Genomic DNA, 23,665 nt, shown 5'->3' with positions numbered 1-23,665 from the left:
GAAATATCTGTATGACATCAGGCACAATGTCACCATGTAAAATGACAACAAAAAGACGGTTCGATTTTCCCTGTCTGTCTGCAAACTAAGGCTGGATTTTCCCCGTGCATAAAATGAAAGAAAAAAAAATCAATGGAAACTTCTGGATAAGTGGGATGGGATGGGATGAAAATCGTGTCCAATAAATAAATAAATAAATACTGAAGCAAACATCTGAGGAAACGTAAGCTAACAAATATTAGCCACCTAGCTGACTTTTAGGATTTGCATTATGAAAACAAGTCACATTGAATCGTTACGATGTATTAGATGCTAAACATGCGCGCTTACATATCAGTCTGCCAGCGATGACAGCTGTGGCTGCAAGTCACGTAGATACTATCAGTTTTAGCTTCAGATGCTAGCTAGCTGTTCAACAGAAACGCAAACAAAGCAGCTACAAACTAGATCCATGTGGCTGCTGGGGGGCCGGAAGCGTCTTCAGGGATACTTACAGCTGCTTAAAGGACGTTTTCCCTCCGAGCGAGCATCTATGGAGCTGCTAAAGGCTGTAGATGTGCATGCAGACACAATATGGACATTACTGCAGCTGCAGACTCCGTGGCCTGGAGGGATGCACGCTGGCGGTTGGCCAATGCTGCTACTCTACCAGCTAAGTCCCGCCCCCTGCTGCCCGTCCACCAATCAGCGCCCGAGAGACACCGGAAATTAGGGGGCCCTTGAAACTACACAAACATGAGCCCTCCAGCTCCTGAAGGAGGTTGGCAGTTCAAACTTCTGCACTTCTTGTAGCTTATGCTCTAGTGTGAAAACTAACATTTTAAAAAATAGCATAGTGGTGGACTATTACATTAAAAATTAAGTAGTGTGACCCGTACACATCACCTCAACATAAGTATAGAAACTTGAAAACTCTTAGAAACTTACTTTGCTGATTTGTTACTTTAGGGCTTCATTAAGTTTGGGACTGTGTTTAATCACTGCTTTCATATGGTCAGACACATTTTTTTATTAAACAATTTTTTATTAAAACATGTACATAAGCAATTAGCATATCCTACACTTTCTAAGTGTGAAATGACAAGATGGTACAGTTTTTTGTCACAGCTGACAGAAAAAAAAATAATAAAAAAACCTATGGAAGAAGGGCAGTTGGCATAATTCTTGTGACCATTAACCAGTGAGTAACAGATTTAATTAGGAGACTAACAAAGAACAATGGCTAAAATATATACAATGTCACTTACATATGCCATATATTTATGCACTGTAATGTATCTTTTCCACCTTTGCAACACTGGTAACGAGGTCAGCATGTGGAAATTAGAGTTTTATTGACCCATGTCATTTGACCACATCCTTATTTGTAACTGTCAGTAGACCTGTTTTTTCCCCTTCATCTCAGTTAATACACCTCCCAACTGAAGTGTTGGTCAACCAAGGCACAGTGCTAAGCAGCAACTAACAGAAAGTCATCCAAGCATTTGCTTTACCATCTTGCAAAGAGCTCTCCTTCTCTTTAGAGGGGCCGTCTCTCATCACACACTCAGTATCTTCTGTTAAATTTGCTGCCTCTTGGAATTTTTCATTTGTGTGTGGGTTCATATCAACATTTCCATTCTCAGCAGGTGAATCTTCTGGTTCACTGTCTGAGTCAATTGAAATAGTCTCTGTGCATGTGCTAAGTTTTAAAGTACAGTTTAGTGTTTCACACTGTTTGTTTTGGTCAGTGTTGGGAGTGCCAGACTTGAGGCCTCCAGGTCTTGCCGTCGAGGAGACCCCACTCTTGCGCTCTTCAAAGATTAATTCATGCTTAACATTCTTCAGAGCAAGCATGTCGAAGCCAAGCAGCACTGAGACTTTCGTGGTTTCACACTGTCTCTCACACATCCTTCGCTTGTTTTCAAAGTGACTAGAAATGTCGGATTTCCACAGCCACAGACTTGCAGATAGCTTTTCCTCTTCCTGAGGAGAAAGGTATGGCCGTCGGTTGAAGTAGGCTGTCAGGAATTCTTTCCTGGCCTCATATGTCTTGTGTTCATAGCTTCTCGGATCCAGAGCAAGGCCATCAGAATCACCTGGATTTCCAGCAGTAGGTGTTGAAGTCTTTGAATCTTTTCCCAGTTTTATTCTCTTGGCATTTGACAAGGCTGGTGTTGGTGGCTGCCTCTTGAGGAAGCCAGCCCCTGATGAGTTGAGAGTCAAGGCAGACTTGAAACCTTGGCTTGCCTGGCTCCTACCTACAGCTCTGCACTGCACAAGATGCAGTGTTATTGTGGAGGCCACCATGTTACTGGTGTACACTCCTAAGCAATGAATACACTTATATGTCATCTTTTTTTCAACAGGATGCATGGTTTGGAGCACCTGGTGTCGCTCCCTCAGATGCATGGCCAAAGCCTCAGAAATGGGACCTTTTAGGATAGTGAAACACAGCGGACACAGCGTCTTTCCCACCTCACTTTTGGGAGTGGAAGGGAAACTTATAAGTGGTTCACTTTTCTCAATTATTCTTGGAGCAGGTAGCTTGGCCAGTGGTTGGGTACTATTCGGAGCTGGTGTAGACTGATCTTGACCATTGATAGATTCCTTCATGTTAAAAGTGAGAACAACGAGCTGAACATTACTAGACTTATCTTGCTTAATGGTGAGATCAAAAGTTAGTGGTGACGCACCAGGGGGTCCAACAAAGTCATCAGGGTGAGCCTGAGCCACATGCTCCATGATTTTTTCAACACTGTGAAAAGCAGAGTGGCATTGTGGGCAGGTGAGCCCATGGATTAGCATATGGTTAAGTAGTGTGTCACTGGGAAGATATCGGTTGCAAAGCAAACACTTGCTCGTGAAATTGTGGATTTTCATGATGTACTTGGCCAGTGCCCACACTTTCTTCGCTTTGTGTGCACTCTCAAAATGAGCACTATAAAGGTTTTCGGGAAAAAGCTCATTACAAACTGTACATATCTTCCATTTCTGTGTCTGGGCTGTGTTTACACCGGTAGCATTATTTTCAGCCACAGTGCTGTTGGCAGCAACTGGGACACGACCCTGTTTGGCTACAATGGGAGACTGATTTCTAGCGACTGGGACCGCTGGCTTTAAATAGCCAATCACTGGTTGGGCTGCTGGCTCAACTCTAAGGCCCCTGCCAAGAATCACAGGGGCCTTTGGACACACGACTGGTAAGGTTTGAGGCCTGGACACAATGATATTAGCATGTCCAATCATTGTGGTAACTTGAGCACCAATCCGCTCGTGGTACTCTATTACATGTTGTACTAGAGCCTCATAGCTACGAGTGGAAAACTGGCAGCGTTTACAGAGGATATTGTTACCATTAACAGTATTAGCACCATTTTTGACAGATGATTCGGAAACCATACCGAGATACGGAGACACAATATGCTGAAAATGTTCCCTGTAGATGTGCCTTCTCACAACATTGTATAGTGTGTCCCGGAACGTGCATTTTTTGCAAAAATACATTGCTCTCTCAACACCATCTACCTGTCTGGCTCTATCAATAAATTTTTTGTCCTTCTTTTGCAGCACAGTTCCCTGTGAGCCCCCATGGTTATGCCTCGTTGACTTGGGGATGTGGAATATTTTAACATGCGTCTCCAAAGTTCTCTTGCTTGCAGAGAATGTGCAGTATGGACAGTTGAGCAGAATTTTACTGTCAAAGATTTTCCTGTGTACATTGCGGAAATGATTCTTGTAGCCTGAGTAGTACTTGGAGGAAAATGGGCATTCTGTGCAGCAAAATGGTTTTGATCTGTATTCCTAGATGACAGAAGAGGGGGTTGGGGGTGGGGGAGTGGGACAGCAGCTTTAAGATAATTACGGTGACATCTGCATAAAGATTTGAAAACCCTATGGATGCAGAAATAAGATTTACCTGTGTTTTAGAGTATGCTGGATCCCATCCACAGATATCAAGGCAAAGAGTGCCCTTTACAAATTGCTCATCAGGGCAAAAGTCTTTAAACTCCTGTGGAATTAATAGGAAAGTTTAACACACGATTTTATGTCACTTTCACCACTTTGTATGAACAAAGTGCAACTGTAGCATACATTACTAGTCTCTTCCCAAATTCTCATGAGTCAGCATAAGTAACCCTTTACTTCACCTTTGTGGGGGGGAGGGAGTACTTTCCAAAAATACATTAAATATTATCTCACACACACACATATAGTCGCACTTACTTACATGCAGAATTTCTCAATTTCATTTATCTGTGGGTAAATGGACTCACCTCTGCTGCTTCCTTGCAGAACTCTAGTCCGATGTCTCCAAGTGCTTTTTTCACTTGTTTTCTAGCTCTCCTGATTCTTGTAAGGTTATTGACTGGGAGCTGATACATCTCTCCTGACAAACATAAGATTACTAATTAGTCTGAGGTCGGCTATATGTATTTTCCCTAATATAACAGAATGCAACACTATAGTACAACCATTAACATCGAGAGAGTGGGATAACAATACAGGTTACACGCCCTTTCAATACTTGTCTCCATTCAATAAATCACTGTCACTGACATTTGCTTGCGTTATCAATGACCTGAGCTTCGGTGGCCCAGTTCAGTATGCATGCTTAGCCCAAACTAATGAATGGTGAATTAAGCACTAAACGAAATCAAGGGAGTAGGTCTGCAAGCTATCCTTGCCCCGCTGTGTCAGATCGTTACAGGACTGAGTGCTGCGGGAGTTTTAGGGAGCATGTTTTGGTTTGCTCAGCGTGCTAGCGCTTCTGCGTTAGCCCGCATTAGCGCCGTTGTCCGCTCCTCTCGGTCTTGGTCACCCACTTAGCATCAAAGCTAGCGATGTACACAGCTATAGCATTTCTTCCATCATGTCTTAGATTAACTCGGTTGGCACTCACCTCGAATTGCGTCTTCAGACTAGCTTCAAGCAGGCTGGCTCCCGCTACATAAATGGCTAACAAAGAAGGCCGTGCAGACGGATAGTGATGGTCACCCTCCCCCGAGCCGGTGCTGATGCTCAGCGGCTCCACGGCTAGCTAGCGACGCTGGCTTGTTAGCCGTCACATCGGTAGCTACTAGCTTGCTGCAGGGGCAAAAGTCGGGGCGGAGTGGTGCACATCTCATGAAAACGGTGGACTCCTAAAGTGAAGCCTGCCAGCACCACCCAGCCTCCTTCCTGGGCTTCTTTTATTTGCACCGGTGGTCAGGCCAGCCTACTAGCTAACGTTACCTATTTCCAGTGAGACAACTCTCAATCCAAAATGGCGACGACAAAAAGACGGAAGTCGTATCGGGGAGCTGGGCTGAGGATGGATAGGCAAAAGTTTGTATTCATTATGCTCGCATCGTTACATCCTTTAGTGACACTTACATTAAAGCTCACATTTTTTGTCCATGGATCCAGATTCAACATAATATCAGTCATTTGCAGTTCACTCATTCTTGCCACAACACAAATAATTTATTTTTTGTTTGCTGGTTGATTTGTCTTCCACATGAAACACATAAACTCTGTATTTCGGTTTCAGCAGGTTTGTTGGAGTGTTCAAAACAAGAGGCAGACACAAAGTCACTCCAGCGGTTCCATCACCTCCAGTACAACAGTGCGAGTTCCTGTCATCACCAGTCTGGTGATGGTCCTGTAGTCCAGGTAGAGAACACACTGTCCATTCACCTGGCACACAAACTGTCGCACCTACAGAGGAGTCACACGTTGCTCATTATACCATTTTCTCTCTCTGGCTTTTGTGTAACATGAATCTAACCTTGACTCCAGCAGCTGCTGCAGGGCTTCCAGGGTCAACAGCCTGCATATAACAGGGAGCCATACCTCTGACCACAAAACCCCATCCCAGGGCATCTCCTATCACCTGAGATCACAGCGAGGTATTTAAGTAAGTATCTTGATCATTAGGGCTCAGATTAGATTCAGTGAGATGAAACTTGTTTGGATTAAATGAGAAAACAATCCTGACCACGAAGGAGCTACTGCTTTGTTTTGAAGTTAAGTTGAAAGCGAGAATGGTTCAATGTTGTTTGTTATTACAAAACCTATAGCCAAAAACCCACCTCAAGGAAATTTCGTTTCAAAGATGTGGTTTGGTTTTGTCATCTAATGGCATCATAAATAAGGCTTTAATTGCCCACTAGTAGTCTCCAGGGAAATGTTGTACAAGTTATACTGAATTAATGCAAAAGAAATCCAAGAAATTACTTAAATCAAATATCATAAATAGCCGTGGTTAACTCACTGTCAACACTTTCTTGATGAAGGGTGCACCAGGTGCCAATAACTCTTCACATGTAAAATTTCTTTTAAGGACTGTCAAAACACAAACAATTATTTCTCAAACAAGCCTTAATATTCTAACTGCTTATAGATGATGACTTTTTCAGGCATTTCTCACATGAATATTAATTATACTTGCCTGATTTAGGGTTGCATCTCACCACTGAGATTTGCGACACGTGGGCAAGAGGTGCATATCCAGCAGAGTCAAGCTCAAGGGAATTCAAACTGCCCCGACGCCCACTTGTAACCTGTTTTAGGTCTTTACTTGAAGCTACTGTAATTCAATTAGGAGTGAAATTAAAATGCAATAATTGGCATTTACAAGTGTACAAATTTTATAGAGGGTAGAGAGCTTGTTTTTAATTTACCAGACTGGAAAGCACTGTTGCCCTCCTGGGGGAGGCTTCTGTGCTCAACAAATGGACTGTCAGTATGGTGGTCTTCTTGTGTCAATGCTGCCACACCTTCATCATCATCTTGCTCCTTTTCGTTTAACAGTTCAGACAGGCAGCGTCGGCGGCGAAAATTGATGCAAAACTGATACAGCAGTCCACTGTCAAAGAAATCATGCTTCTTTGACACTAGTGGTGGGTGACAGAAAGAGCAAGACATTCCATTTATTCTAAAACATGTTTTAGAATTAATAGGATTTTATTAGAAAGAGCTGATTGATGTTTTGTTTTTTTGTTTTTTGGTTTTTTTGGTTTTTTTGCTTTAGAGTGCAGAAGTCCCCAGTTTGCCACTCACTGATAGCAGCTTCTAACAGCCTGCTCATTTCTAGCATCTTACACCAAAGGGGAAATCAGGGCTCTCACCGTGCTGAATGATGCCATGCTCCTGCAATGCACTGCACAGTTCCACTCCTTGACGTCGGCTCTCTGCCTCCCCATTCCGAAGGAGCCAGTCAATTAACTGATAGCCCGGAAAAGACCGCTGATATGCAACACCATGCTCCTCTCTCAACTGCAGAATGGAGTTCTTGTCCCCAATGAGACTGAATGAAACCAACACCAGACCAATTTTTTTTATCTTGTGCAAAGTACTTTAAAAAGGATAATTTGAACAGGATAATATTACTTGGACACAGAACATAGGGTTACACAATTCAGTGAATAGTATCAAAACGCATACAGGGACAACTGCATTATCTTAATAAAACTATTGTAGTGCTATTACCCAGGAAAAGAAATCATCTGAGATTTTTCAGTAAATATGAAACTTACATCATAACTCCTATTACAATTCCAAAATTCTGTAAAAATAATGATAATAGGAATTCGTCTGCACATTGTTGAGTAATATTTGATAACAAAATCTTAACCTATGACCACATGCTGGTTTGGGTTGAACAATGCACAAAAAATAATTCATTGCAGATATTTTGGCAGATCATGACTGTGATATGATTCGTATTTTAGGTTGGAATAGACATTTTTGCATTTCAGTTTTCCCATAATATTAAAGTTGTGGTTTGTTTTTTGTTCTGTATCAAAATAGCATGTTCTCTTACATCTGCAGAATATGATTCATAATCATCTCTATGCCTCTTACAGTGCAAAGTTTGATTAATTGTGTGTCTTTTGCAGCTCCTGCAATGTTTGATAATATTTTTGATTAATTGTTCAGCAGTACATATTGGCATTACTCTTCATGGTCAGCTGATCCTACTCAGCCAAGAGACTTCCAGTACTACCACAGCATATCTTACTGTTCATACAGCCGTTGTCCTCTCATAAAGATCTTCACTTCTGTATTGAAGGGAAATGTGCCATCATCCTTGCGAAAGCGGTACAGTAGTTTGGCATCCTTGAATACTGGCCTCTTATCACAGACTATGAAACAGAAGTATATATTTTCAAAAAAGTCTTAAAATTGACGAGTTTCCAACAAAAAGTCAATAATTGCTTTTGTGCACCTTCTTACCATGATGAATGATGTCATGATCCATGAGGTGCTGCATGAGACAGACAGCCATTGCCCGATCTGCAGCTACCTTGTGGCTCAAGAGCCAGTCTACTAACTCCTGAGCTACGAAACAGTTGGGATACGTGCGCAAGTGGTAGCGTCTGTCTTTAATCAGTTTCCCACCATGAAGTCTCAACCTTCAAATGAAGTTGAAATTAACCACAATCATAAATTGAAGTGTAACTTTAACCTGATAGCAACACTTTACATTCTAATTTTTATATGAAGCTTCTTTACATATATTAAATGGTTATGTTTTTATTCTGTTTTCACCCTCGCTCTATCCATACCTGAGTTGTTCTCCAGCAATCATGATTTCTGCCTTCCGCTGTCGAGCCATTGCTTTTCTCCCAATGCTACTTGTTCACTTCTCGTTTGATATCTCTGGATGAGGAAGTAAGTGAATCTCACTTTTAGTTGTGGTCCTTTGTGTTTACAAAATATCCCTCAAAACACACAGAACTGAACTGTCATGCGGGATAGATGTTGTGTATACAGAGATGGATAAGGTGGGTTTCTGTCAAGATGCCACAGAGAAAGGGATTCCTGACTGAAACTTGTCCATTGGCATATCTGCTGAGTGTTTTATGTTTCATTCAGATGCTGTCACTATATCTTGCTGGTTGTTGTGACAGTACATATAACATCTTTGACTCATTTGCTTTTGTCCATTACTGACATATCTTAATATTGTCAGAGCAGCAAATGAAAGGCTGTTCAAATGCAAACAATTATTCTTTGCAACTTAGTAACGCTAATGAGCAAGATAGAGCCAATTAATAGATGTTGTTATGTGGGCTGAGTTTTGAATGATTTGCTTGTTTTAGTGTAGAATTATTGACACTAGAAACAGTTTGCAGTCAAAAACAGACAAAATTAATTAATTATGATGTTACAGCTTACACTGTCACCCTGTTAACTCTGGATGAATCAGAGTAAGATCACATTAAATAAAAGCCACAGAACCAAAGGTTTAACAAAAACAGGCATTTTCTGGCTGTGTGACAAAAGAAAGGCGAGAACTGTCTGTCTGTGACAGTATTAGTCAGTGCTGTAATAAATGACACAGTCATGGAAGTGTGCCTGCTGAGCACAAAAAGAGACTACTGCCCTAAACGTAACATCATGAACTGAGTGGAACTGACCATGAATTATTAAACTTAAAAAACAAAATGTCCATAGAAACAAATGAATAAAAGGATAAATGCTATTTGCTGACAATATGTTCAAATCCTGTTTTTCTTTTCTTTTCTTCTTTGTTTGTTTTGTTTGTTTAAGTTAAAGAAACAGACTGAGCTTTGATTTTAGATACATTTACTTAACATTATCCCTAAGAGAGGAAGCACCCAGCCTCTGGGACCCACAACAATTCAGTCTTTATTGACCTAAACTGCAGCAGGGAGCAGGCCTTTATTAGAGGCTGGTCTTAATGCCATGTTTTGAGTTACTCCTGTCTGTTGTCTTAAAACTCAACCCTTCATGTGAAGAAAAACTTTATTTCTTAGCGTAGGTTTTAATGCAGGGCTGCTATAGGCATATTGTTGCATTCCTAGTTGCTGATGTTTTTGTTGATTACATGTAATTAAGTTACCAATGACTCCTCTTCATCCCTCCCACTCTCCTGCTGTCTGTAGTCAGCGTGTCTTATGTTTTGTTACTCTCCTGCCTCCTCCCTAACAATAATGCATGTAATGAAAATAGTCTGGTCCAGCCTTGTACTATATTTATACCCAGTCTTATTGATGAAAAGGTCCCTAGCAACAATCTAAGTTAAAGTTGCAGTGTTAACTCCTGTGGTCTTCGACTGATCATATTTCCACCATTGCTACCATTGGTCAGTCAGTTAGTGATGTTCCAGATGTATATATCCCCCCTTACCCCCCAATATTCAAGAAGCTCTTGAAAACCCACCTCTCCTGAGACAGCTTACTCTCCCAAGTCTAACTAGCAATTCCTTTTATGAAATCCTGCCTTTTATTTAATACTCACATTCTACAATACGGAAACTGTACTGATGTCGCTCACTTAGGCTAAAAGTGTCTGCTAAATGAGTGACTGCAATGTCATTTCTGTCAGATCTGATATCTAATATCTATGTTCGGTTGAGGACGTGACTGTATTCATGCATGTGTGTTGAGACAAAATAGGCCTTCAGCATCCTCTCATTAGTATACATCTATTTTATATCACATACCGTGACTGTACTCTCCTAAGCGCCAATCTTAATATGAGTCATCCCTGCTGAGGCACACTCTCTTTTTTTTTTCTGCTCTTCTCAGCAACAAAAACCACCCAAATTTGTTCACAGCGGTTCTCAAGCAGCCAACTCTATTGTTTTTGGCTGAAGTCCTCTGTCTTGTCCCTAAAGCTGTCACTATATTTGGCGTAAGCATCTGAGAGGGCAGCTTCAGTGCAGATATACTGGATAACCCTTCATACCCTGTGCAGTTGGGTCACCTCTGGAGAACATGCCACTTTATTGTGAGATGTTGCTGAGCTGCTTCTGGTAAAGAGCTTCATGTGGATCCAAATCTTGACACTCCTGTAGTGAACATGACGGGCCACAAGATGTCAGTATTTACATGTGAACGGACTAAGGCACAGAACCACAGCAACTGTCTCATGAAATTGTGTTGGTGCCTAGTTTTTGTTGTTTACATGAAGTCACGTTGTCGTGGCGACATGTCAGTCACTAGGATATAAATTTTAAAAAAGTGAAAGATGGAGTAATTCAATTCTGACAAGGTTATAATAATGTAGATTTGAATCGATCCCATATGTTTGGCCAATCTGCTGAAATAAGATCATCAAAGTGCGTAATATCCAGATAAGTGTGAGTGTGTAGGTGTTTACTGGACCTTATCCACACTGATGCACAGAAAATGACTGCGGGATAAATTGGTTGCCGTATAAAATGTCGGACAGGGTAAATAAGAAATATATATATACAGATATACATAAATTACATATTACAGAGGAGAATGTATGGCGCCGTGCGTTCACAGGTTTCGGTCAGATGATCCGCGTGAACAGCTCGTGGGACAGATTGAACAGCGTTTATGCAAAGGACTGTGTCCGCCGTGTTTTCATTGGAGAGCAGCCTGGAGGTGTAGTCTGGAAGGCGTGACATCATGCCAATGCAGCTTTATGAAGAAAGTGTGCTTCTGCCGAGCAGACATAGGTGCGTCCGGTCCTCTGGCACTCAGTCACTGGACTTCTCAATCGTGGCTCCAGACACAAACAGGCTGCGCTGCAGAGTCAGCACTCCGTATAGAGTTTGATAGGCTGGAAGCCTTTTTACGCACGCTGCTTTTTGTTTGTTTGTTTTGTCTTCTCAAAACCACACAACTGAAATCAAAGTTTGGGATTACCGACGTTTTTAAAGTGAGTGCTCCTTCTTCACTCACTGCTTGAAATAGCGGCGGCCAACTGGAGCTTATTGAAGAGACTCTTTCGCAGTTTGACATGACAGCCGAGGCGCATTCACATTTGGGACTGCAGAAAAACCCCATGGATTTCGTCAGCGACTTTGACTTGATGAAGTTCGGCGTGAAGAAGGAGGCAATGCAGGGGATGGACCGGTCCTTCATCGGGCCGTGCAGCCAGCTCCAAAGACCAGACTCGGTCTCCTCTACGCCTGCCAGCACACCTTGCAACTCGGTACCTTCATCCCCAAACCTCAATCCCAACGAGCAGAGACATAACCCCGGGGGCGACCCATTCTGGATACCCAACAACGGGGGTTACCCTCAGCAAATGTACCCCCAAGGTTTCGGCCTGACACCCGAGGACGCGGTGGAGGCCCTGATCGGCGCCACGGCGCATCAGGGACACCCCTCTGCGCCCCACGGTCACCATCCGCCGCCTTTCCAGGCTGAATACGAAGGCTACGGCCACCTGAACGAGCCCGTGCAGAACTACCCGGGACTGCCGGGTCACCCAGACATGCAAGGCCTGCCCAGCGGTCACTGCCAAGACCCCTATCTCAAAGACGACATGGGGAGCTCGGCCCCCCAGTCTCCGGAGGCCCAGCAGGTCCTCGGCGCGCACCATCATCTCCAGCAGCAGCACAGTCGCCACGACAGACGCTCCAACGCGGACGTCCACTTCTCAGACGACCAGCTGGTGTCCATGTCCGTCAGGGAGCTCAACCGGCTGCTCCGAGGCCTCAGCAAGGACGAAGTGATGCGCCTGAAGCAGAAGCGCCGGACCCTGAAAAACAGAGGTTACGCACAGTCCTGCCGCTACAAGCGCGTCCAGCAGAAGCACATCCTGGAGCACGAAAAGACGAGTCTGGTGTCACAGGTGGAGCAGCTCAAACACGAACTCAACAGACTGATCCGGGAGAGGGACGCGTACAAACTTAAATGTGAGAAACTGTCCGGTGCTAACTGCTATCACGAAACCGGGTCCACTAGTGACAACCCTTCCTCACCTGAGTATTTAATGTGAGCTTGGACTGCTTCTTATCAAAGGGAACACATTCTGACAGCTCCCCCTGCTCTTTAACAAACAATCCCGTGGATTCGCCAAGTTTTAATTAACGCTGGACATGGCTGAAATAATTTTAACAAATACAACAAGGCAGCAGGTTATGAATGGAAAATTACTATGAAGCATGCATGCCGGACATGTATGAAATGTTGTTATTTTATACAGGCATTATTCAGCTTTTTGTCTGAAATACTTGAAATCAGAAAATATTCCCTCACCACGTAAATCCTTCTCTATCAGTCACTGCTGATGTTTTTTTTTTTTTTAGCTGATTGTGTGCTTTGCTTAGTTTTTCTAGCTGAAATGACATTTTGTGTTCAGCTTCCTTAAAATAGAAAACTTACTGAAAAGATGAATGACCTCCATATTATTTTTATGAAACTGATTCTGCTGGACAGATGTGGTTCTTATTTGCTTTTCTCTCAAATATAATATTCAATTATATAATTTGTTTTTCATCTACTATGATTTTCATCTACTATCGATCAATAAAACTACTGTGACTTTTTAAAAATGTGTCTCATCTGCTGATGAATGACTGTCCCTTTAAAGGGGAAAAAAAACAAAATTTGCCTCACATGCATAATTTCCATTGCAGTTTCCATTGTGGCAGTTTAATTTGTTATACGTCTCAGTATGCCAACATTTTCACACACAAAAAAACTGCTGCATCTATATAATCAGCTACATACAGCATATTGTTTGAGCACAATACTTACAATTTGGTTAGTGGCATGGGTTAATACATGAGCGAGGAAAACCATATGACATATGACTATGTCATAAATCCACTCTGGATCAATTCTAAAATTATTTTAAGACCCTGTAAAATGTAGAAAGGATCAGTGAAATCACAGTCTTAGTTTCAAGAAGTAACATCTCCTCATTGTACCTATTTTAACGGACAGGAACAGAACCAATCCTGGCATATTTGTTGTGTTAGTGAGTCAAAGGACGCGAGTCTCTCGGTCTCTTCTCTGACCTTTGCCCTTCATGGAGTGCTGCTTCCTGTGGGACCCCGGTATGTGAAAGCACAGGGGGCTGACTGGCAGGGGCTGTGGGGCACAGATAAAATGGAGTGGAAATCAGGCTTCCCTTCTGCTCTCTTCCTCAGACAAACAGATCACCTCTGCATTCATTAACAGAGGAAGAGAAAAACAACAACCACAGCACACTGCTCGCCGCTTCTCTGGCCGACTGCACAGGAATCTCACTTGATATGTTTTTTCTTTTCTTTCTTTCTTTCTTTTTTTTTTTTTTAATCCTCAAGCAAATTTCCTGAAGACAGATCATTCTCAGTTCAGGACTACAATAATATTTGGATGACTGTAATGGTTCCAAGGCCACTGTGATAATGTATGATAAGTGGTCACATTGTAAATTTAGTTTATAACCTCAGCAACAGCCTCTCTCACTGTCAGAAGACACTTTGCCAGAGTTCAGTTCGGCAGGTGCTTTAGTTATTGGTACCACCCTTTAACCTGGAAACCAGGTTGTCTTTTCAAGTGTGACCTCTGACAGTTTTGACCTCTCCCTCTGCTAAGGGAAAGCAGCTTTAAAATCACCCCACAGGTGCAAAAGCACTTTCCTTCTCAAAACAGGACTAATCCCTGAAGGTCGGCCGGCTGCACCAGGAGCGCGTAACATAGATGACTGCCTTTCTGTAGCTGAAAATAAGCAGATGGTTATAGCAAAGAATAATGCTCTTATGCATTTTAATGTTATTGGGAGAGCATCATTATTTGGTTCCTCTTACATGGTGTTGGTCTGCATTTCCTTAATTATATAAGTGCGCTCATGAATATTCTGATGACCTCCTCAGAGTCCAAACAGTGAAGATTCACCCTCAATTTTTTGCTTGTTTGTTTAGATTTATTTTTTCTTTATCAGCCGTTTTTTTTTCATAAATCAGTCTCATTTTACATTCCATGTAGATATTATTAATAATCTGTTGAAATGTCGAATCAGTTTGGGCTTTACCTACAAATAATTATATCACATTTTACATTACCATAGGTCTAAGTTTATAATTCCAGATACTGTGTTGAAGAAAAGGTGTACAAGGACACATACACTTGCATGCACGTATGTTTACGTTATATATATTGATACATTCTCATGTTGCGGCTTCTGAAACTGTATTTCTTTGTTCAGAGTCATATATTTGAACACTGGCACACATCATGTGGATTTTAAAGCAATGGCGGAATAATACAGTGGAAGTGTTGGCAAGGAGTGTGGTTTGTGGTACTGTGTGACAGTGTGCAGGGTGCCATTGTAGAAACGATTAGCCAGCTCTTTTCCCTCGCATGTGATAGGCTGCTGAGCCTGATGTGGGAGCCTCACATCCCCCTCCAACCCCCCTTCTCTTCTTCTTTCTCCTCCTCCTCCCCTCCGCCGCCACCAACACCCCAAACCCACAACGCCTCAGGCTGGCTACTGAGTCAGCAGGAGGGAAAGGTGTCTGTACGGCTGTGGCATCAGTACATGAGCGAAAGCAAAATAGCTGGGGAAGGAGAAAGAGCAGCGAAAACGGTGCCGAAGAGACACACTTGCGTTTTTAACGGATGGAGAGGGAATGACTGCAAAATAAAGGAAAGAAAAAAGATTACGAAGCAGGTTATAAAGGATGCATCGTCTACTAAATAATTTTAAAATCTCCTCTGCAGATGCTTTTTTTACTTCTCAGTGACTAATAAAACAGAATGTTCCCTCTAAATTAAACTATACCACACTTTTACACAATGAATAACACTCGTGAATGACTGGTTGTTAGAGTGAACACATTCAAACGAGTCAGTGGAACATGGTGCCAACCTCTTGGCTGACTTCTGGGCTTCGCTAAGGCCTGGCTGTGTCTCAGACAGCGGACACAGACAGAGGAATGCTGCAGATACTCACCATTGTGTGGGGAGAGGCAGAGGAATGCAGGCTGCCAGGCTACATACACTGACACCAATGAACACAGCCAGAGGCCTCGAGCCATGAGCAAAGGCCGGGCCACAGTCAAACACCACTTAGCACCTCCATCTGTGATATCAGGCAGACCTCATCTGAACAGCAACGGTTTGATCTGACTGTCGGAAAATTTGAGTATCTTATTGAAGACCTCCTGTCTGACTGTCAGAGAGACTGTTAGAGATTACGTACAAAAAGGCCTGGCCAATAAGAGTCAGTTAATCTGCGTAGTATACAGTCTTTTGTTTCAAACAGGTGAAAGGTGTGACTGTCATGTGACTAAATGTCAACTGACTGGACCTTTAACTCCCCAATAGCAGGTCATTTCCAGCCCCAGCCAGTTATTTCACCGTTGTTTTGCAACAGCGAAGTGTCTCATACTTTGTGATGGCTTGTAAGAGTGGCTTCACGTGAAGTGCTTAGCAGTGATTGGGATGGACAGCAGGATGAACGAGGGGCTTCCTCTTTCACTTCCTATATGAGGGTCCAGTCAAGTGACTCTTTGTGAGAGCGTTTGGTTGTATGTCGCAGGAAAGCACAGCTTCGATGGCTGTGGTTTCCGCTCAGGATGTCCAGTCGTTTCTGTGTGCAGTTGTGACACTGTGAATCATGCCATGATCACACACGCACGCAGGCGTCTCCATGGCCATGGCATACACACACAGTTGCTGACATGTTTATGCGAATACAGACTTTTATCCATATGTGCACTTTTTTAACTTTATGAGATTTTTTTTTCTAAAACCATGTGATTGGAAAAGAGATTTATTTGGGATTAAACTGTCACTTTGTAATTGCTTGGTAAAGGTTTTTTTTTTTTTTTCGGATGTTGCCTCATTGTGAAAGATTCCATGGTAATTATGATTGTACTACTGGTAATGGCTAAAGTTATCACACGATTGGCTCTGCAGAATCCAACACAGTAGATTAATGTGTAGCCTTAGAACTACAATAAAGCTTTTCCTGCTAATTTATTGGCTGCAATAAGGAATCTGACGTCTTGGGCACAGGGTGTTCATCATGTTTGTGCATGAACTCCTTGGGATCTGATAGGATGACACTCTGATAAAGTGTTTGTCACGTTTCATTGGACACCACTGAGAGAAGTGTGACAAAGTCCTGTTACAATGCAAACCCTGGACTTTGGTTACAGAGTGAAGTGTGAACCACTGTATGTAATAATTATACAGGTACCTCCCAGCATGACTGAAACATAAAACAGTCTGGGGTGAAAAGAAAACGGGTGTTACAGACATACATGGGATAACTGAACTGTTCAGCTGATGCGAAAGTGACTTATCATTTCGACTTAAGCAGTTCAGTAACCAAACCTTCAACACCTTGACTTTCATTCTTACAAATAATAGGCCAAAGAGAGGAGGAAGTATGAGAAGAGAAGAGTTTCCCTTTCATTCCCTGCTTGGATTTCCTGTCCTGTTTTATGGGGGTCATGCAGCTGGCAGGCGCCCTCCTGTTTCTGTCCATAATGATGACAGGCGTCCATTAGTGCACAGTAGAAACACGAGACAGAGGTTAACGCAGCCCCCCACTCCACTCCTCTTCCCTTTCCCCAGCGCCTAGACCCCAGTATACTGCCCACCTATGTATAGGGCAGATAATTGTGGCTCTTAGTTGCTTTTGGCAAAGCCTTGCTGATTAAGGGTCAGCTCCTGCTCAGACAATAGCATGTGTACCCTACTGAGTTTAACACAGCCTGGAAAGCAGCTCCAGCCTGTAGGGACCATAATGTGTCACTGGTATGTAACATATTTGTATCCGGGAAAAGCAGCAATGCATTTATTTATTTTTTATTTTTTTATTTTTTTTGGGGGGGGGGGGGGGATGAGGGCTGCACATGAGAAAGTAAGCTGTTCTGGTAGGAGTAAGAAAATGACAGAGAAGACAGCATTTTTTAGTGTTAGTGATGTTTTTATGTTGGCGTGTAGCAGACGGATCGCATTATTTTGTTATTTTCCTGTAAATTTTAATGAATTGTGGCCCTGGATCTGCAGAATTTGGTAAGGTTAGATTTAGTCTGAGAATTAGTTGAGTTGCGAATCCTAAGAAAGCAATATGCAGCTGTAGAGGGTCTTTTCTGTTTTAGGTTAAACATACATTTCCCAGAAAAGCAGATGGATATGAACAGTTTACAGGGTTTGAAAATCAAACTACAGTTGTTGCTGCACATGTGCCATTCAACCCCCCTCTTGATTAGTTTCTGCGAGTGTCACTGACAAGAGAGTGTGGTGGCAGCAGTGTCATACCCTCTGGCGAAGTCTAACAGACCTCCTCGGAATTGGGTGTGTTCTTCTGCCACTAATGTGTCATGTTAACATCTCCCCAATGTCATAACTCTTTCTTCATGTTTTTCACAAGCACTGCTCTAAATTTAAAGCCATATACAGCTGATTTTAGCACAACCATAACCAACTATGGCGTCTACACAGATGGAGGATTTGGCAGCGCAGTGTTCACACGCCCATTCTTTGATTTTCTGGCCATCTTTGTCATCATGTTCAATGTTATGCCTCCACTAAAACAACTGAGGCACTACCAACTGTGAGCTGTGGTTGGACTGTCAGGGAGAGAAGCTTGCCATTGGCCAGCACAGAGCCTATAAGGGATCTATTTAAGGGGATACAAGCCTTTATACTCCAGTGAACCCATGTACTTGTTTATTCTTCTTGTGGTCAAGATACAGGAAGTACTTTGTTCAGGGATTTAACAGCAGAAGAAAAAGAAACCCAACTTCTCAAAAAAAAAAAAAAAAAAAAAAAAATATATATATATATATATATATATGAAAGGTTACAAGAAAACAGTGAGGCTTATTGAGGGTGTGATAAGAATTCTCACTGAATTTTAGATACAGTTCACTTGCAAGACAAACATCATTTGCTTACTGCTCACAGTCACAGACATCTGCCTCTTGGGACTTCATTGCACACTCAAAAAGAAATTTCATGGGCACTGACATGTATCTTAGCCATTTCAAACGAGCACAAACTATTTTTTGGTTACACTGTAAAAAACTGCTCTTTTATAACCCATTAAAGGACAAATTCAATCTTTTTGGAAGCTGCAACCAACAGCTGGTTGCCTCCTCTTTATCTTTTTTAATAGTGTGAAGTTGTGTTACTTCCTGTCCCAACCATGAATTGCCTAGACCACACCCCAACAATAGTGGCTATGAAATTAAAGGAAGCTTGATATTTAACATACAGATATGCAGTGCCAGTCATAAGTGTGAACACACTTTCCCATTCACATGAATAGGAATATGCGTCCAACCTTTTGACTGGTACTGTAAATATAATAGTCTTCCTACTGAGGCAGGTAAATAGACACGTCCTTATTCCTGTCCTCTGGTTTTGGTCTCCCCCAATCACTTTTGGGAGATTTTTTAAAGCTCCACTACATTTACCAGCTAGCTGCTTTCTCCATCTAGGTAGTGCGAAAGATCTAGGTTTAGTTTGTAAAACCTGGAATTGTGTTTTCGTTGGGAATTGTCATGTCTCTGTTTCTGCGCCTGTGTGGTCCATTGATGTTCCTTGTTTTGGAGTATTTTCTGCAACAAAGCTGGCTGCAGAGTCGGCTGCTTCCTGTTCCTTCACACCCAGCACAGGCCCAGTGTACATTAAATGTCATGCAACACTATTTTAATAGGAGTGTTAGTGTTGAGATTCAAACATTTGTCTGTACCTTGTCTTAAAGTTAAGATTAATGTAATGGTGAAATTTCCTGAATCAGTGATGTGGGTTAAATGTTGAGGGCAATGCTTGTGGCTGCGCTGTTTACTATGCTCAGCTTTTTAGTTCAGCATGTTAGCATTTGCTAATTAGCACCAATCACAAACTACAGCTGGGACTTTACAGAAGGTATACAGAAGGTTTACAGAATTTGTTTGTCACATTTCCAAAGAAGTGGAAAAATGTAGCAATTGACATGAAAATTCAGGGCCTCAAAGATGAGGCAGAGAGAAGTTTCACTGGATAAGAGTAAATCTTGAACTGTAAAATGGCACTCGCGGTATGAGTCAGACACCCATGTTAATCTATGCAAAATGTCATTTTGAAATGTTTCAAATTCTTCAGTTGTTGAGATAGGGCAGGTTTTCAGTGACAAAGAAGAAAAAGAGAAATGGCTGAGGGAGCACACCGCCCACATGTGGCCAAGCCCTGGCCTGCAGCACCAATATGTCCAAGCTGCCCAACAACACAAGCTGGTGGTCTGTGACAAGTAACTCATCAAACTTTGACCTCAGCCTGCACATCAGGTGTTGAGAAACATTCAACTGTCTACTTGTTGTGGGAACATCCCATCTGCCTGCCTCCCACATTTGCACCATCATCTGGAGCACAGATGACACCTCAGACCAAATCAGACAAATGAAAAACTATTGGACTGATTGCATCAAAGCCCAGAAAAAAACAAACAGCCCTTAAATGTATCTGCGTCTGATTGTCTGCACTGGTGAAAAACATTTCCGGTGAGTATGTCAGCTTCAAATCTCCTTTGTACAGGCAAGGTCAAAAGGTCACTATAAGTCTGTGAGTGACAGCAGTAATGGTGAGTGCCACTATATTTAAATCTCAAAGGAAAGGAACAGCTTTGAGTCATGTGTGGGCCAATGTCTTACTCTATTCCCACTAAAAATACTAGAACTGCTCTCCTTGTGAAGTTGCCATAAATAAAATTGCCGATATATCATTAAGGAAATGTGACTTAATGATGGTGATTATTTTAAGACAATGATTGTGTAATCCTCACTGAACTAACAAATATTGTCAAAAAGGAACTTTTGGAATAAGGGGCAGTGTCATATGGCTAAAAGTGGAAAAAAAAGGAAGAAAAAAGCTTGGACAATCGGCTCCTGTTGTCTGACAACTAGCAATGTAGGTTATGTATTATTGACAGGAGTAAAGTATCATTGCTTGGTTAAAATAGATTTTATTGATCCGTGTGATAAACTGAACCCTCTCTTTAAAGATTCTCTCCCGATGTCCAGCAGAGAAGTTCAGTTGCTTTGTTGTCAATGCATTGTTGGCAGCCGAGGTGTTTGGTAAAGGCTGTTGTGGTTGATTGGAAGACGCAGTGGAAAGCAGGAGCGTTGGGCTTTCCCACAGAACCTGAGGAGAAGACTTTGAAACAGGAGCAGCTTCTCTAAAGCTTTATCAAACCCCGATCAGCTGATAAATCTGTCAGAAGCTGCAGCTTCACCATAGGAACCTGTTAGTCGTAGAATGTCCCAGTAAAACAAATCTTTGAAGGGCTAATCCTTTAATCCTGATTCACTTCTGTTTGCTGCAAAGGCTTAATGCTTGTTATCTTGGGCTCCTCAAATCAGTTTTAAGTGTCACATAAAAGTTTGAGAGTAATGAGGAAAGTGTGGCAGATGGGTTGTATGTTATCCTACCACTGTGTGTGTTTTCAGACAGGGTCACGCCTCAAGCTACTTTGACATGCACGAGCACACGTATCTGTGCTGCTATCTCTTTACAGTATATCTGTGTCAGCAGCGGGTTAAGGCAGGAGCCTGAGAAATGGAGGCGAGCTCAGTCCTCAGTGCCACAGATAGGGGCTGTGCACTCAGCTGTAAACAGTGTCTGCATGTGTGTGTGTGGTGGGTCTTTATTTCCATGTGTTTTCATCACCTCTGGAAAGGTTGCATGACGGGTCTTCCCACAGTCTTGGTGAGAGCATTACTATCCCACACCTTCCTCCACTCCTAACCTTGCTTGATGGCAGGGCCTTATCGCTGCATCTGCCTGGCCAGTTAGTCACCCCCCCCCCACTTTTGACAATTAGACAACTGTGCTACGCCAACGGCGAGCCATGGAACGTTAAATTGAGAGCTTTCCAACATGGATGATCCACAGAACTCCACTTTAGAGTCGAATAATCTTAAACATAATTCTTTGCCACATAATCTCTTTGAATGCTATGATGAACCCTAACTGACGGCTGAATATGCAAATACCTTCTTTTAATCTGGCCTGTATTAAATCATTATCATTGTCTTTGGCTTTGACCTGTGGGGGCAAAGAAGTGACTTGTTTAAATCCACAGGTCAGGTCACAATTTTAACATTAGTCTTGTACTAAAAATACATAAAAATATCCACAGTATTTTGTGCCAGTGTGTAAAATGTTTCATTCAGCTTTGCTTTATGAAAACGTTATGTTTCACAAAAGCACAAGGAGCATCAAAGAGGTGATGCCTTCACTCCACAGTGAGCCACCGTTACAAAGAGAGGTTGACCTTGCCTTTGGCCTCTTGGCTGTCTGACAAAGCAATCCCCATGCTCTAGTGCAGTACGACTGTCCTCTAAATGAAAGTAGCTGAGAGGCGAAGGGCAAAGAGGCCTATGGAATATCAATGTGCGATGCTCTCAATTAAGATTAAAGCTTTGAATGGAATCCTATGGAGCTGCTTCCCTAAGAAATGCTTGACATTTTACCCTTGCTGACTCTGGATAAAAAATAAAAAAAAAAGTGTCCCTGCACCACTACCATCACCATTGCCGCTAACTAGCTGCCCCTCCTCAGCAATCCCTCCTTTCGCTGAATTCATTCTGTAGATATTGACTTAGGCTACAGTCACACTTCTAAGAAATAAGTGAAATGGATCATCTTACTGCCAGTGGATGATAAGAATACAGAAATATGAAAAAGCGTCTGGATCAGCAAAATGACAAACTAGCGGGGGAAATATGAGGCAGTCGAGATAAACCCTCAGAGACAAATTCTACTGCTAGATGGAGAAAGGAGGAAAGAGAGGAGTAGAGAGGGAAGAGAGAAAAGAAAATATACATCTGCAACATAGCCATTTTAGTTGTTTTTTTAACAAAGTCTTATTCATCTGTGATATGTGTATGCGCTGAATGAAAACAGAAAACAGAAACAGAAGGTTCTTAAAATACGTTAAACACCAGACATATGTTTTTGGTTTTCCTCTAAGAAAATAAGACAACATAATCTGAATTCATACAGATTCACTATAAAGGGACAGCACTCAGTCAGTTCAAGAATTTATTGTATTGTTCCCTTACACAATGTCATTAATACATTGCAACTATTGTCTCAAAATTTTCATCCACAAAACACTCAACAGCCTATTACAGATTCAACAGATGTTGCTTCTGAGTCCATCACTACAGTTTGATTGTAAAACATGACTCTGCATTTACTTGGAATGTGCGGCACATTTCCTGGTGATTTACAACGCATCATGTCAGTGGTTTGCATCTGATCTCGCTGATTAATATAGATTAAGATGATGTTTACAGCCTGTATCTGCCATCATTGCATCTAAGTAGATGTGAGCATTTCTAGCTATGTTTGATAATGCTGGGAAATATATATTACAGGGCTGTTTAATTCAAGTAAATTAGTCAGGAACACACAGCGGCTCATTTCAACGTGAAGACGGTATGCAATTCCAGGTGGAGTCAAGATAGATATCTAAGGTTGATGTAATGGTTAGTTGCTGAGAGAGAAGGAGCAGGGAGTGATTATGAATACAATGTAGAGAATAAGATCAAAATGGAGCCCATGGTGTAAACTCCACCCTTGATAAACAGAATTCCACATCACGCTCCAACTCTGCAGTTAACTGAATCAATGCAATTTCACTTGTGCTGATCTTGCAGACTGAGGCCCTTCCCCCATCCTCCCTCTCTTTCTCTCTCTCTCTCTCTCACACACACACAGACACACACAAACATACACACACTCGTCTCCCTCCCCGTACAGGTCTACCCATCGTAACACATTAGCAGCAGAAGCCATCACACAATCAAGACAAGGCAGTGTATGAGATGTCAGGCCAATTTGTTTCCTTCTTGCAGCTACATCACATTAGCAGGGTGGCTATACCCTTGAGCAAAATCCAAGTTCACACAGAGGGAGTGGGGCTGCCGGACAGGAGGGCAGCGATGTCAGCAGTTTTCAGATGGCTGCTGACATGTTTC

At 42.2% G+C, this 23,665-nt stretch overlaps 4 protein-coding genes across 6 annotated transcripts in view; 1 reads left to right on the top strand and 3 right to left on the bottom strand.

Moving 5' to 3' along the window:
* The window catches only part of LOC115043799 (bcl-2-like protein 1), a 2,829-nt gene extending 2,224 nt beyond the window's left edge, over positions 1 to 605 (bottom strand). Inside the window, exon 1 of the mRNA XM_029502501.1 lies at positions 495 to 605. The gene's annotated coding sequence lies outside the window, so the exon portion shown is untranslated. The remainder of the gene's footprint in view (positions 1 to 494) is intronic.
* Positions 606 to 1,003: 398 nt separating this feature from the next.
* adnpa (activity-dependent neuroprotector homeobox a) lies at positions 1,004 to 5,015 on the bottom strand. Of its 2 annotated transcripts, XM_029501570.1 has the most exons (4): positions 4,883 to 5,015; positions 4,257 to 4,369; positions 3,899 to 3,991; positions 1,004 to 3,783 (listed from the first exon to the last, which is right to left on the bottom strand). In XM_029501570.1, exons 2-4 carry the CDS (start codon positions 4,362 to 4,364, stop codon positions 1,462 to 1,464), a joined length of 2,523 nt encoding a protein of 840 aa, XP_029357430.1. In that variant the 5' UTR covers positions 4,365 to 4,369; positions 4,883 to 5,015; the 3' UTR covers positions 1,004 to 1,461. The 2 variants fall into 2 exon arrangements, with proteins under 2 accessions (XP_029357430.1, XP_029357431.1); XM_029501571.1 differs by lacking the exon at positions 4,883 to 5,015 and having other exon boundaries at positions 4,257 to 4,384.
* Positions 5,016 to 5,168: 153 nt separating this feature from the next.
* LOC115043267 (DEP domain-containing mTOR-interacting protein) lies at positions 5,169 to 8,658 on the bottom strand. Of its 2 annotated transcripts, XM_029501572.1 has the most exons (9): positions 8,532 to 8,658; positions 8,200 to 8,378; positions 7,985 to 8,108; positions 7,092 to 7,270; positions 6,645 to 6,857; positions 6,413 to 6,550; positions 6,236 to 6,306; positions 5,750 to 5,854; positions 5,521 to 5,679 (listed from the first exon to the last, which is right to left on the bottom strand). In XM_029501572.1, exons 1-9 carry the CDS (start codon positions 8,579 to 8,581, stop codon positions 5,554 to 5,556), a joined length of 1,185 nt encoding a protein of 394 aa, XP_029357432.1. In that variant the 5' UTR covers positions 8,582 to 8,658; the 3' UTR covers positions 5,521 to 5,553. The 2 variants fall into 2 exon arrangements, with proteins under 2 accessions (XP_029357433.1, XP_029357432.1); XM_029501573.1 differs by lacking the exons at positions 5,521 to 5,679; positions 5,750 to 5,854 and adding an exon at positions 5,169 to 5,287.
* A 2,765-nt stretch (positions 8,659 to 11,423) lies between these two features.
* mafbb (v-maf avian musculoaponeurotic fibrosarcoma oncogene homolog Bb) lies at positions 11,424 to 13,241 on the top strand. The gene has a single exon (XM_029501574.1). The coding sequence runs from the start codon at positions 11,707 to 11,709 to the stop codon at positions 12,691 to 12,693; it is 987 nt and encodes a 328-aa protein (XP_029357434.1). The 5' UTR covers positions 11,424 to 11,706; the 3' UTR covers positions 12,694 to 13,241.
* The last annotated feature ends 10,424 nt before the right edge of the window (positions 13,242 to 23,665 follow it).

Source organism: Echeneis naucrates, chromosome 5, assembly GCF_900963305.1.
Source record: "Echeneis naucrates chromosome 5, fEcheNa1.1, whole genome shotgun sequence".
Classification (NCBI taxonomy): Eukaryota; Metazoa; Chordata; class Actinopteri; order Carangiformes; family Echeneidae; genus Echeneis; species Echeneis naucrates.
Note: the sequence above shows the minus strand (reverse complement) of the source record. Positions and strands in the feature narration are given on the sequence as shown.